Source organism: Trachurus japonicus, chromosome 10, assembly GCF_045865225.1.
Source record: "Trachurus japonicus isolate A0001 chromosome 10, Traja_1.0".
Lineage (NCBI taxonomy): Eukaryota > Metazoa > Chordata > Actinopteri > Carangiformes > Carangidae > Trachurus > Trachurus japonicus.
In genome coordinates this window covers 18,613,826-18,627,112 of record NC_140916.1, presented here as the reverse complement: position 1 = coordinate 18,627,112, position 13,287 = coordinate 18,613,826, and the positions used below count along the sequence as shown (strand labels likewise).

The following is a 13,287-nucleotide window of genomic DNA, read 5'->3' as shown; positions in this document are numbered from 1 at the left end:
TGTTTCTCTTAGCTCTCTCACCCTATACATTGAAATTGAAATACATGGATTTGCCAAGTCTCAACTCTTAAGCACACACTTGCACAGAGAGACAGCCCAACACTGTAATGACAGTTAATATCATATAAACATTTATTCTGTATACAGTTGAAAGCAATCAATGGGAAATCAATATCATCAATTACTGATAGAAAAATACATTTGCTGCACCATGGTCACTCCACATTCGTACATACAGTAAGTAGCAAAAGAACATCACGTGTGTTGTGAACTTTGTATAAAACAAAAATCAATGTGAGCGTGCAAACATGACATCAATTAGGTATGAAAGACAGTGTCACTCATACAAAAAGACATGTGGTATAATATACTCCATTGGCATATTCTTTTTTTTTTATAAGATTCTCTAAAAAAAATATCAGTGGTATTCTCTTTTTTTGATTAATGATTGTGTGCAAATCTTAGAACTAAAATAACATCTGGCTTCTGTGTTTAAGGAAATCACGTAGACCTATGAGGAGTAGGAAACAGATCAGTCTTTGGAGTGAATCTTCTTTTCTCATATTTGGCTTCATGTGTAAAAATCAAGTAAGATGACCCGCGGGTACAATGTTGTGTCGGCACATTATACAGTAAGTGTTGCTTTAAAAAAAACACTTTTCATACAGTAATTGTCCCATCAGCCAGCTGTTCACGTCACAGGGTCCACAGAGGCAGCAGTGGGGATCTGTCAGAGTTGAACACAGTGTAATAGTGCAGCAGATGCAAACGTCCCTCCAGTGTTAGTACATGTAGGTGTCACAGACAGCGTTTGACTGTGACTGAGCTTGGCTTTTCTCAAACCATTTGCGTTTAGCCGTTTTTCTCGACTTGTTTGATTGGCAGCCACTCTGGCCTTTCACCTGGCATTCACGAGGTGAAACGAGTGGGTGCAGGACTCGGGAACAGGAGGTTCTTCCAACGAGGATGGAGCCAATCCTCGCATGCTTTCACATGCAGATCAAGTGTCAGCGCAGAGGCAGGAAGTCATATGTGGTGTTTAGTTTGACATCTTCAGTTAATCATTTTTGAGGTTTCATGGCTGGTCGCAGGTCACAATGTGCTCATACTGTAGGTAATAACCACGTGAGCTGAGTTTTTTCTGATTGGTTGACCTGAGCCTCACGTGGAGAGTGTATCCCAGCAGTGTGACCGTGTCTCCGCTGAGGTGGAAGGTAGGACGGCCCCTCAGAGGGCTGCTATAGATAGCTGTAGATGGCTGTGCATTGAAGGGCAGATAGACACACACACACACACACACACACACACACAGGAGAGAGTTTGTCATTGTTTTGTATAGTCTCATCTGTTAATTTATTTTTAAATCAAAGGTTGCTGGAACACATCTGGTGTAGAAAATGATGTTTATGTCTAAACATTTTTTATCAGATTTTACTTTGGTCTAAAACAACAGAACAGTGCTACACAAAGACGCGTAAATACCAAATGTACTTCATGCAGTTGTTGAATAACACTGATACAAAAGCACATAGATATCAAGATGCTCAGAACTTACCATTCACACCTCGGCCTAGTGAGGAAGGTTTTCACTGAGTTGTCGTAACTGCACAGAGACACTGGCAAAAAGATTGAAGTAAAATGTGTGAATTTGACACTGTGAAACTGCAGAATCAACAGTCGCCTAATATTACTGGCCTTGCCTTACTTCATTTACATCACAGTGTGAGATGTCGCAGTCAGTCAGTGCTGGTCTGTCCTGACTGACCTCCTGTATGTGGTGTTGACACTGTTTGAACTCAGACCGTTAGATCCCAGTGTTTGGACACTGATATGAACCGGGACACTCAGGTCGACATTCTCCACAATACACTGTAGAAAGAGATACAAAATATGCAGCGCATGAGTTGCTCTGTTTGTGGGAGTAACAGCATGCAAGTGATGACTAGTTTGAAGAGAGAGATTGATACCTTGGTGCACGCTGAGCTCATGACAGATTTGTGGAAGTTCCCATCTATGAACACCTGAGAGGTCATTCAAATGAAAAAAAGAAAATCTTTCAGAATAACACATCCTTCAAAGTCCCAGTCCACGTGTCATTGTAGCTTTCAGTCTACTGGACCTACCCTGTATCCATACACAAACGTGCCGTTACTGCAGCCCAGCTCGTCAAGCGGTGGCCTCTCCCAGCCAATCATGAGGCTGCTGTGGCCCACTGTTTTGATGACCTCGACAGAGCGCACCTCTGCTGGAGCTCCTGGGGGAGAAGAAGAACCAAGAAAAATCAACAACAATTAGGAGACTCTCTCTTTACTGAATGTCCATGTTTACCACTTCCATTTCTTTTTTTGTTATATGGTGTACTGCTTTTATTCACCTGCTATTGCTATGGTTCTAACACCAATAAACAAACCTAACAGGACACCGTGCGTTCAGATACAGAGCTAGATAATGAATTCAAAAAAATCAGTAAAAGCTTATATTCGTTTACCGCAGTGTGTTATGTGGGCAATTTAAAACATTAAACTCCCAGAACAACATTTTCTCAAATACAAGAGATAAAAACAGAGACTGGCCCATATCAAGAAAACTAATATTCTTTTGTTGTACATCACAATATTAGGCCCATGAGTGTAGAAAGTGTGCACACAGGGTGCAAGTTATTTTTCATTGTATCAATAAAGCAAATACAACTTTTAACAAGAACTATATCTTCCACCGGGACTTTCAAAAATGATAGTGAATATGAGCATCACCTGGTCTGGGTCTTGCTGGCTTTGTCTTATCTCGAGCAGCAGTGGTCTGTCTGGCTGACTTGTTGGATCTCTCAGGAGAGCGATGAGCAGATTGAGTCCCGGATGCAGCGAATGCAAGTCCATCATATGGTGGGGCAGCAGCACCATTAGAAATACTTGAATTGGGGGCAGTTGTTTTGCCAGGGGCAGTCGGGTGTGAGGCAGTGGTCTTTGAATTAGTGTCAGAACATATAAAGACACTGGAGTCAGTGGTAGTGGTCCTCAGAGTTGAAGGAGTTGAAGCTGTATGTACTGTATCAGATATGTTGGGGGCAGCAGTGACTTCCTTTCTCAGTTTGGGAGATGTTGTCATATTAGTGGATTTGTCTTTGTTAGGTGCAATTGGGCAGGTAGATGAGCTAGAATGAGCAGATACTGTAGGTTTAGAACTGTCTGCTTTTAAATGATGGTAAGTAAAGGTGTTGGGGTTAAATGCAACATTAGCAGATCTAGAGGCAACTGCATTGAAAAGTGTTGTTGACTTAGTAGCAGCAAGTTCATTTGTTACTACAGGAGTGTGCTGAGTGTGGCTTGAAGCGGTGGTGACAGGGACAGAGTTGGAATGTGGTTTATTGAAACTGAAGCTCTGCTTTTTGTTCGTCTGAGACGTCAGGTTGAAGCCTGCAGGAGCAGAAGATGAGAGACTTTTCCTGGACTCATGTCCTCGTCCTCTGCTCACTGGAACCTTGTGATGAGGGAGAAAAGCATTTATTAGACATAAACTGTGCCAACATCTCCCTTAATGCAAAACCCTGGATAGATCTTGATTTGTGAGTGTAATTATCTATTTCACTCGTACCTTATAGCTGCTCTTGAGAGTCCTCTGGAGTTCCTCATGCAGGTTGATGATCTTCTCAGGACTACTCAGCCTCCTGCGCACACTGCCGGGCATGCTGGGGGTTGGAGGAGCAGGACTCCGCGAGGATCCAGCTGAACTGGTCAGATCTGGGGAGGACTTTCCTTTCATGTCCGGATGATGAAGTCCAACTTTTTCTGCACCTTTGCTTGCTTGGATTGATCCACAGGCAGTGGGAGATGGCTGCTGTGGGATTGAGAAAAATATCATGGTGTGTTTCCAATTTAATTTAACATTTGTAGTACAGACTATTAAAGGTGTTTCTGTTTCACATTTTAAACACGGACACAATAATGTCAAATTAACTGCAATACTTTGACAGCTTCTTCCTCTTCCTCACTGGTATATTTCTTAACGCTGATATGTAAATTAGTTCTGCATTTCCTAAAAACCCAGTTGCGAACGGGACACTTTGCTACACTGGTGGAAGGTTTTTGCTCTACTGAAAACAATAAAGATGGCTTGTTGACATGACATGTTCTACAGCCTGACAGTATTAAAAAACATAAAAGAACAAAGCCATGAACTGTAAAGCCATGAGGCATTTTTACTGAATCCTTGGCTTGGTAGCATAAAACATACAGATATACCAGAGGCCAGGAATTAGGTATTATTTCAAAAGACATGTAATGGTTTATTGCTGCTAAAAAGTTAGATTTTTTGACATTTAAAAAAAAAATTAAAACAAAGACATATTAGAATACAAAAATACCCACATAAGGATTAATAAAATAGCATGTTGACTTCAATTTGTTTTCATGATCTCACCTCTGCTGTGTCGGTGACCAAGTTCTCTTTCAGAGGTGAAAGAACAGACGTTGCTGCAACACTGGTTTTCTCTTGCACTGGTGAAGTTGGCACAGGGGAGTTGGCATTTTTCTGTATTTCTCCTGTTGCTGCAGCGGAGACTTCACCCCTGCAGGGTTGAATATTTGCTGAAGACTCAGTGGTGGATACAGACATATATTTCTCACTGCATTTTTTAACTCCAGACCCAGGTGTCACTCCGTTTTGGTGCTGCTCATTTGCAGGTGTGGATGCAGCAGCGCAGGTCAGATCAGATTTGAGTCCACTGGCGTAGTCTTGAAGTTTTGATATAAATCTAGGTGTAAACCTGGCACCGCTATCTTCAGTCCTTCCGACATTTCCTGGAGTGAATGCTGCTGTGTAGTCCTGCAGAGCAGTGTCACTGAGGAGCTGCTCCACCTGCTGTGTGAGCATGGAGTCTACGCAGCCTTGTCTGTGCATGGCTTTCACCATCTGAGCTAAAAGGTTGTTCCTCTCTTGACACTTCACTACCAGGCACGACAACTTGGCCTGTTATTGGACAAAAGGCTTGTCAGTCAAAATCAGCTACTGAAAGCACTGACACATGACAGAAAATAGATGTCAGTACTATGAAGTGTCAGACTGTACAGCATGAGATATATCTCTCTGTGCTCACCTTTAAAGGAGCTATATCCAGGTCTGTCTGGCTCCTCTTTTTCAGCAGTGCATCATACTGCAAACCAAACAAAATGAAACATGAACATTATTACATAGATATTAATAAAAACATACTGTATCAGCTTATAACGTAACTAACTGCTTAAACTATATCATGGCGTAAAAAAAAGCTGGTTGTTACCACCTTTGCTCTGATGTCGTTGTAGCGTGTCCGAAGTGACACGAGAGCAGTGTCACCCTGGCTGTCCTGTCCTCGTTTTAGGGCGATATACTCAGAGTTCAGCTCTTCAAGAGCCACCGTCTGTGGAGTGTTACACACACACACACACACACACACACACACACACACACACACACAGTGAATGACAGATCAGTGATGAAACCTGTCGCATGAAGTTGCTGCTTTCTCATCTTTATATATTTGCAATGATCTATTATTGCTCAATTTTACACAATCAAGACAACATTTTAAGTCAAACAAGTGAAGAAGAATAGAAATTGTGAGTATTAAAGTCTGGACTGTAAATGTGATACATCCATACGTAACCATCAGTCTAATAATGAAACTCGCTTTTCAGAAAGGAGAAACTGGTGTTGGTTAAATTGTGCCACATGATGCCAGATGATCATTTTACATTGTCTTTGCTAAGATTCAATCAAACAGAGGAGATCAAATGTATTACATTGCAGCATTTGGGGTTAATGTCTTTCAATGAAATATAACAAAACCAGGGAGGAATTGTTACCTTGGCTTTGAGCTGAGCTGTGAGGATGTTGTATTGCTCCTGTATCTGTGTCTTCAGTGACAGGGCATCAGTCTTCTCCCTGACCAGACCTGACAGTTTGCTCTGCAGCTCCTTCACCTGTGGCAGACAAAACTACTGTTTAGGAGGAGACACTACTACATATAGAAAACACTGAGGTGTCCAAACAAAGGGATAACTGCCTGTAATGCTACAGTAAATACATTTGTAGGTAAACAAGCAGAACAAAAGGTATCGTCACAAAGTTGAAGTTATGAACTGTAAATCATTTTTATGTATCTTGTTAATTAAATACCTGGGTATTGAGGTTCTGGTTTTCCCTCTGTGTTTCCTCCATCTGACTGGTTACATCAGTCAGTCTCACCATCTTTTCAGCTGTGTAGGCTGCCTTCCTCTCTGCCTGCTCTCTCCTGGCCTCTGACTCATTCAACTCACCGTACAGCTTCTTTGTCTGAACATGTGAACAAACAGAAACATCAACATTGTGTGTTTGCTAAGTTTCATCCTCCTGTAAACATGATACAATGAAAAGATTATACACTGAATAAACCAACTATCCTTGTGGTCGAGTCTGGATTTGTAAATCTATCACATTCAAAAATGTAAGGTTCTTGTGTCATTTTACATGTTTAAACAATTATACAGATAAAAATACAGCATCAACATATGAACATATAATATCTTGTTTGTCCTTTACTGAAAAGACCAACGTAAACCTGATTTTATCAAAAGCGAAGGAAAGTTGTGAAAACTCACTTCTTCACGGCTTTTGTCCACTTCCTCTTGTGACTTCTCGAGTTGTGCTCCCAAATCTCCAATCTCCCTCATCAGATCGCTTTGCTCCTACAGTCCATCAAAAACATTCAGTGTAAGTTCACAGTCATTAAACATTATCATACACAATGAGCCAAAATGCTGAAAGGATACAAAAGGAGACAAAACTGTACAGATGGGCCACGAACCCCAGTATAAACCCAGTGCAAATATTTTCCAACATGAAGTGACAGAGAAATTAAGAGATTTTCATATTTGTTGTTGCTATATAAGAGCTATTTAGCACATTAAATCTCAGCATCTCTGTTTCTTATCAAGGCAATGGTCTGTAATGTATTTTTGGCTGTTCACACTCCCAGCTCTCTGACCCTGAGTGTGGGCACATTTCCATCATTGCACCATTAGTCTTAATTTCTTCAAAACAAATCTTCTGAAGTTTTCTTCTCAAGAATGTAACATCTATGTAAATTAAGCAATTTTTAATTTGTGTCTATTTTTTTTCAAGTCTTACTAAATTACAAAAAGAGAACTGTTTAACAAGCTGAATGATAAGTAGCATCAATAAAAGTAGTAGTACTTTTAAATTGTAACGATCGACATTCTTACACAATATGGACACCGATGTAATACACAAACACATAAATCACACATGTCTGTACCTGTACAGAGTTTCCTTTGTAGTTTTTAGTCTGACATCTCTGTGCAGCAAAGTCCCCGGTCCCAATAAGTCTCTGAGGACCCTCTGTCTTCTTCATCATGCCATTACTGTTTGGATTCAACAGATGCTGTCCCTGATTCCTCTCCTCTGTTTGGGTTTGGCTGGGGGGAGCAGATTGGAGACGACTTCTTTCCTCTCTTAGGCCCTGAATTACAAACAGCATCTGCTTTTCCTCCTGTTTCAAACAAGTGATTGAATTTTGAAGTCTTTCTTTTTCTTCTCTCAGACTGCTAACTGACTTAATCGACGTATCACTGCCATCTTGTAAAGTGTAAGATGATTGCTCCCGTTCTCCCTGTTCTTTCTGATAATTGTGGGAGATGGTTAGTTCCTCTTTCTCCTGTTTCAAAATGAGCACTGCCTGGTGTAACTGTTCGCTCTCTGTCTTTAAACTTTGCAGGGACTGCATGATTCGATCTCTCTCCTCTTTTCCGCTTGAGAGAGATTCTGTCAACACCTCTTTTTCTCTTTCGAAACCAGATAAAAACTTCATTAGCTGCTCTTTCTCCTCCTTCAGGTCACTCATGGACTTAATAAAGTGAACTCTCTCATCTTTCAGCCCACAGACTTTCCTGGTAAGCTGCTCCCTCTCTTGCTTGAGACCAGTCAAACATTGAGAGATGCGGTCTTTCTCCTCCTTCAGTCCCCAAACTGCCCGAGTTAACTGCTGTTTCTCTTCTGTCTGTGTCTTCACTGCCATGGCTACTTCTCCGTGCTGCTGCCTGAGAGAGCTGATGCTGCCTGTCAGTTCGTCCTGTTCTGCTTTGAGGCTCTGGACTGTTTTGGTCAGGTAGTCCACTTGATCAGTCAGTGAATTGTTTTGCGGGCTTCTCTGCAATGGATCATGATCATCGTTTTTTTGAAATGCATGAGCTGAAGCTGTAGACAAATCATCTGGTTGTGGACTCGACATCAACTGTGGTTCGTTTTTCCCTTTTAGCACACTTTCAACTAAACTGTCCACACATGCTTCTAGGCCAATCAGCTCTCCGCTCTCTTCTAACTTTTGCTGCAGCTCCATGATGGTGTTGAGATCATCCTCAGTCTTCCTGGTGAGCTCTGTGATCAGACACGATTGCTCCTGGTTCTCCTGCTCCAGCTTGGATCTGTCCTCCTCCAACCTGGAGATCTGCTCCCTCAGCTGTGTTCGCTCAGCGTCGATCTCCTCCTCTCCGAGCTCGATGTGAGCCAGCAGCTCCTGGATCCGGTCCGCCAAGGCTCGGTTCTCCTGGTTAAGACCCTGGAGAAGATCATCCTGTGCAAGGCCGAGAATGGTGTCGTCGTGGATAGAAGGCTGGAGATGGTCACCTCCCTCACAGGTGGATGGTATGCCGATCTGTATGTCAGAGAGGTTGAATTTGATTAGTGATACACTGGATGCAGAGCAAAGCTTCTTCATTTTTGAAAACACAGCTGGGAGTGCTTCAACATACCTTTCCTCTTGAGGCCTGCTCTGCTCCCTCTCGTTCCTCTGCCTGTTTCCTGAGTTGTAATTTTAGCTGAGTATTCTCCTCAGCCACCACCTCCAGCTGTTCCTGTGCACGCTGCAGGGCAGCCTCCAGACGGTCACGTTGCTTTTGAAGAGCCTCAACATCTCGTCCTAACCCCAAGCTTCTGTATGCTTCCCTCAGGGCATCAGATTCCTCGCTGGGGCTTTCCTCCAGGTTGAACAGCCCTCTGGAGAACCAGGCCTCCTGTTTAAACTCATCCACTGTCTCTGTAGTGAAGGAGAGTGACTGGAAGCTGAGGTTTTGTTTGGAGTCACAGTGAGCAAAGAGCTTCTTCACAGGGTCTGATTTGCCAGATGATGACTGATCCTCCGTGTTGTTGCATGTGCTCTCTGCTGTGCCCTGGTGGTGAAGACTCTGAACTGCAGATGAACCTGACTGGTCCACTCCCCCATTCAAGATCAGCTGGACCTGCATTGAGATCAGAATTTAAAAAAAAAAAAGGTTTTAAATACATATGGAAACAATAAAACACTTGATATTTAACATCATTTGTACAAACACAAGGGGAGAAGTGGTTATGTAATGCACACACACACAAAAGGGCTTTCACTGTTTGGGAACATTCAGCCTTTTTATCCTGTAAATCATGCAATAATAAGGAGGGATTTACACCACTGAGCCAATAACACCAGATCAAACATCTATAAATCCTTTAGTTATTTTTACCAAGTTATTTTACCAACCAAAAACTGGTGAAACTGCAGGACAGGAAACAATAGTTGATTGTAATATTTTCTAAAGAGTTTTAAAATAGAAATGAAGGAATTTGCTTTTCAAAAATGTGTCAGGCACAAATAATCCTCTTGGTTTATACAGACACACAACAAATCCTCCTCATTGTGAGTTCTATTTTACGCTCTTGGCATCCGCATGCAGAACTTCGGGTACTTTGCAGCACATCAGACTTTTAGCTGAGCAGATCCTCCAAAATGGAAAGTCTCATCACTTTTCACTGGATCTTTTTAGGTGTATCTGCAGTTGTTTTTTTGTGCTTGTGTATGACAGCCTGTGTTTTGTTGAGTGTCTAATTTCTTTCGTCTGTACTCAGGTCTGTCCAAAGAGATTCAGATCTCATTGAGACTCTCTGATTGACATTGAATCTAACATGTTTTACACACCTGTGAGGAATGTCCCATGGTGGTGGAACATGGCTGAGTGTTGGAGGGCTCAGGACAAACAGCTGGACTGTGGATGGGCAAGCTCGTCCCAGGACTCGGGCAGGTGGACTCAGGGACCACAGACGGCTGACTGGGTGTTTGGTTTGCAGCTTCCCTGAGGATCTGTTGGAGTCTGTGGTTCTCTTCTCTCAGCTCCTCCACCTCTTCCATCAGGGAGCTTTCAGACAGCTTCAGCTGCTCCACCTCTGCCTTCGTCTCCTCCACTTTGCAGCTCAAGAAGTGTCTGTTCTCCTGCGCCTCTTGGAGCTGCTCCGTCAGTCCCCTCCGCTCTGTCATCCCATCTTCCTCCCTCTCCAGCAGCACCCTGAGGTCCTCCTGCAGACTCAGGATGAAGCCTTGCAGCCTGGCTTCATTTGAGCTCTGTGGTGTGTCCTTGTTTCTTCCTCCTCCTCCTTCCATGTCTTTTTCTGTCGTTCCCTCGTCGCCCACTCGCCCTCCTTCTCTTTCCATTCTCACACTTGGCTGCCACTGCCTCCTCCTCTCCTCCTTTTTCTCCTCTTCTCCCTCACCCTCTCCTCTCATAGAGGTTAGCCTCTCTTGCTCTGTCCAATGTGTTACAGTCCCAGCAGTAATCCTGACTGCACTGATTGCTGCCATCCCAGTGGCGGCACTCACAGTCATGTCGAGCAGCTGCTTCTCTAAAGTGTAGATGCGGTTCTGTAGGCTCTGCTCTCTATCCCGGGCCAGACTGAGCTTGTGTTGGAGTTGGGTTTTATAGTTCTCAAAGTACTGGGACTGGCGGCTCATCTCCTCCTCTTTGGCCTTCAGCTGCCTCTGACAGCGCTGCAGTCGCTCCCTCCACACCTGCTCCCCTCGCTCCTTCTCCTGAGTCTGAATAGCAGAGAAGATGGAAAGAGGAGGGCAACGACAAATTTGTCATATTTAAGACTGGAATACTACTGTTATTATTCTATGTCCTCTGCCAATACTTTCTAGTATTTTTTGTTTTTCTTATATTATATTAATTAATTAATATAAAAACAAATAAAATTATACATTCATGCTGCCTACCAGCACCAGACTCTACTTGAAGCTGTGCATTGATGTTTGATTGAATTATAAATCAAATAAAATTACATGTCTTTAGCAATATTTATATATTGTGCTTATATTTGTTTTGCTTCTGTCATTACCATCTTTTCAGTGTTGTTTCCCTTACATCTTAAATTATTCTGAGTGTGTTAACAATAAACAGCAGATAAAAGCATTATGGTCCTTTCCATTACTTTTTTCCATCATTGAATTTGTGTTATGGTCTGCACATCAATGTCTATTATGTCTTCAAAAAAAACACCTGAGCACTCACCATGGTCCTGACCTCCTCCCTGAGCATGTGGAGTCTTTGGTCCAGCCTCTGGGAGTGTTGCATGTTGGGGAGGTGGGCGGCAGAGGCTTGATAGAGCTGTAGCAGACTCCTCTCTGACCTCTCTAACCCGCTGATCCTTCCTCCGCAACACAAGACAGGCAAGCTTGTGTTACATCATCGCCTTAACTTCATACAAATACATTTGAATCTGCTTTATCTCCATTATTAGAAAAAAGATACAAGGTACAGCTCCGATAGCGAGTTATTCCAAGGGAGATGTTAGCAGAAGCCTGTGCAATGTGCAATGCCGTCAGGTGCGTGTGATATGTGATATCGCCTTGGCCAAAAGTGAGTGTATAGTAGCTGGTGTGTGTGTCACTGGATCCCCTCACCCTCACTCTCTCACCTGTTCCTCAGGTAACTGTCAGACTGGTGAATGGTTGAACCTGCTTTCTGCTCCAGGACCTTCACTCTGTCACACAGAAGCCGCAGGTCTGGATCAATTCCCATCGAGTCTGTTGCCACGGTAACTGTACTACTTCCGGGATCCGTCGTCTCCGATGGGACCACGCGATCCTCCATTGGTTAAGCCAGGGCCCTCGAGGTGAGTTTTACCTATGGCACAAGAACCAGTGGTTTCAGACTCGTTCAGCACAGGAAGAACAAGTGAAACAGCATTAAACCAAGTTCATTCTTCAGTTCACTCTTCTTATCTACATGTTCCTCAAAAACAAACTGACACAGACAAAGGTACGTAGATGATGGCATAGAATAAGAAAGATACACGCAAAATACAGTCATGTATAATTCACGATGTCAACAGCTTGGTAGCAAGTAGTTGGGTACAGGTATCTCTCAGGTTACTCTGCCTCCTGCATGTAATCTCTCCTCTCCTCCTCCTGCATGTAATCTCTCCTCTCCTCCTGCACCTCCTACGAGTCGACGCTTCACAAATCCCCCCCATCCTCAAAAACCTCAATGATGAGAAACAAACTCCACAGTTCCCAAGAATAAAATGTGGTCAGTGCTCAGTGGTCTAGGAGGGCAAATCAAGTGGGTATCTTCAAAACCGCTGCATGTATAGCATTTTCCAAAATCAATGTTAGATGGGGCTTTATACAACAAACACAAGGACAAAGGAGTATAAATCTGCACGACCTTGACACAAGACAAGCACTCACAACATGCAGCATATAAAACATGTTATTCATGGGCTAAAATTGATGGTTTGGTTGGCCTAAGCTCCAAAAAGACAGTAAATTTGGGAGATTTATCTGTTGAGTGTTACATTTTATTTTTGCACTAAAAGAGGACTATCCAACATAGAGGATTAAGAAAGGATCTTTTAACGGCAATGAACAGGAGGACTGACTACACAAGCAAAACTGTCTCCAGTGTTCACATGGGCACCACACTAGTTTTTAGTTAAACCAAATAAGTAAGCTAGCAAGCAAGTGTGGCTAATGCATAACTTGGTACAGACAAGAATAGATAAATTTTAAAAGACTCGAATTCCTATCAGCACAATATTGGAAAATGATCTGTTTAATTCTAAAAACTGTAAAACTGATGAGGCTTTCAATTAGCTGTGGCAGTAATAAATGTGCAATGCTGTAAATTCTCAAAATTGAATTCAATAACCTGGTTTTCTGCTCCACTGACGGCAGTTTCATCCTCTCAGCGCAGCGACGAGCTTCCAGTAAGTTCTGCTTCTGCACCGTAGTTCCCTTAGAAACGCCACAGAGGTTGGAGTTTGCCAGAATCCTCCACATCCAGCTGGCATTCATCTTGTTAACCCCCTCACTCAGCCCAGTCTTCCTCTTCTCCACTGTCCGTCTATCCACTCCTTGAACCGAGGCTGTGGCTCCTCTTCCATAAGTAAATCCTCTGATTCAGAGTTTTCTCTCAGTAAATCCATGTGTTTGCTTCTCACAGAAGAGTT

The 13,287-nt window shown here is 42.9% G+C and overlaps 1 protein-coding gene across 1 annotated transcript; it reads right to left on the bottom strand.

Annotated features, from left to right (window-relative positions):
- Positions 1 to 108: 108 nt before the first annotated feature.
- Positions 109 to 13,153, bottom strand: LOC146979763 (uncharacterized). The gene is made up of 19 exons (XM_085789767.1): positions 12,987 to 13,153; positions 11,752 to 11,960; positions 11,346 to 11,481; positions 9,980 to 10,870; positions 8,784 to 9,269; positions 7,292 to 8,686; positions 6,615 to 6,701; positions 6,154 to 6,309; positions 5,841 to 5,957; positions 5,279 to 5,395; positions 5,093 to 5,149; positions 4,417 to 4,965; positions 3,592 to 3,831; positions 2,754 to 3,477; positions 2,124 to 2,254; positions 1,968 to 2,021; positions 1,706 to 1,869; positions 1,556 to 1,616; positions 109 to 1,258 (listed from the first exon to the last, which is right to left on the bottom strand). The coding sequence occupies exons 2-17, from the start codon at positions 11,925 to 11,927 to the stop codon at positions 1,741 to 1,743; spliced, it is 5,445 nt and encodes a 1,814-aa protein (XP_085645893.1). The 5' UTR covers positions 11,928 to 11,960; positions 12,987 to 13,153; the 3' UTR covers positions 109 to 1,258; positions 1,556 to 1,616; positions 1,706 to 1,740.
- Between the last annotated feature and the right edge of the window lie 134 nt (positions 13,154 to 13,287).

What these genes read in the sequence shown, in the direction of transcription:
- LOC146979763 (XM_085789767.1), bottom strand. Translation starts at nt 11,927, where the DNA reads ATGGAGGATCGCGTGGTCCCATCGGAGACGACGGATCCCGGAAGTAGT. An exon ending in CAGCTCAGCTCAAAGCCAAG is followed by an intron (nt 5,396 to 5,840) that starts GTAACAATTCCT and finishes AACACTCCACAG; the next exon opens with ACGGTGGCTCTTGAAGAGCT. An exon ending in TGGTCACCGACACAGCAGAG is followed by an intron (nt 3,832 to 4,416) that starts GTGAGATCATGA and finishes ATCCCACAGCAG; the next exon opens with CCATCTCCCACTGCCTGTGG.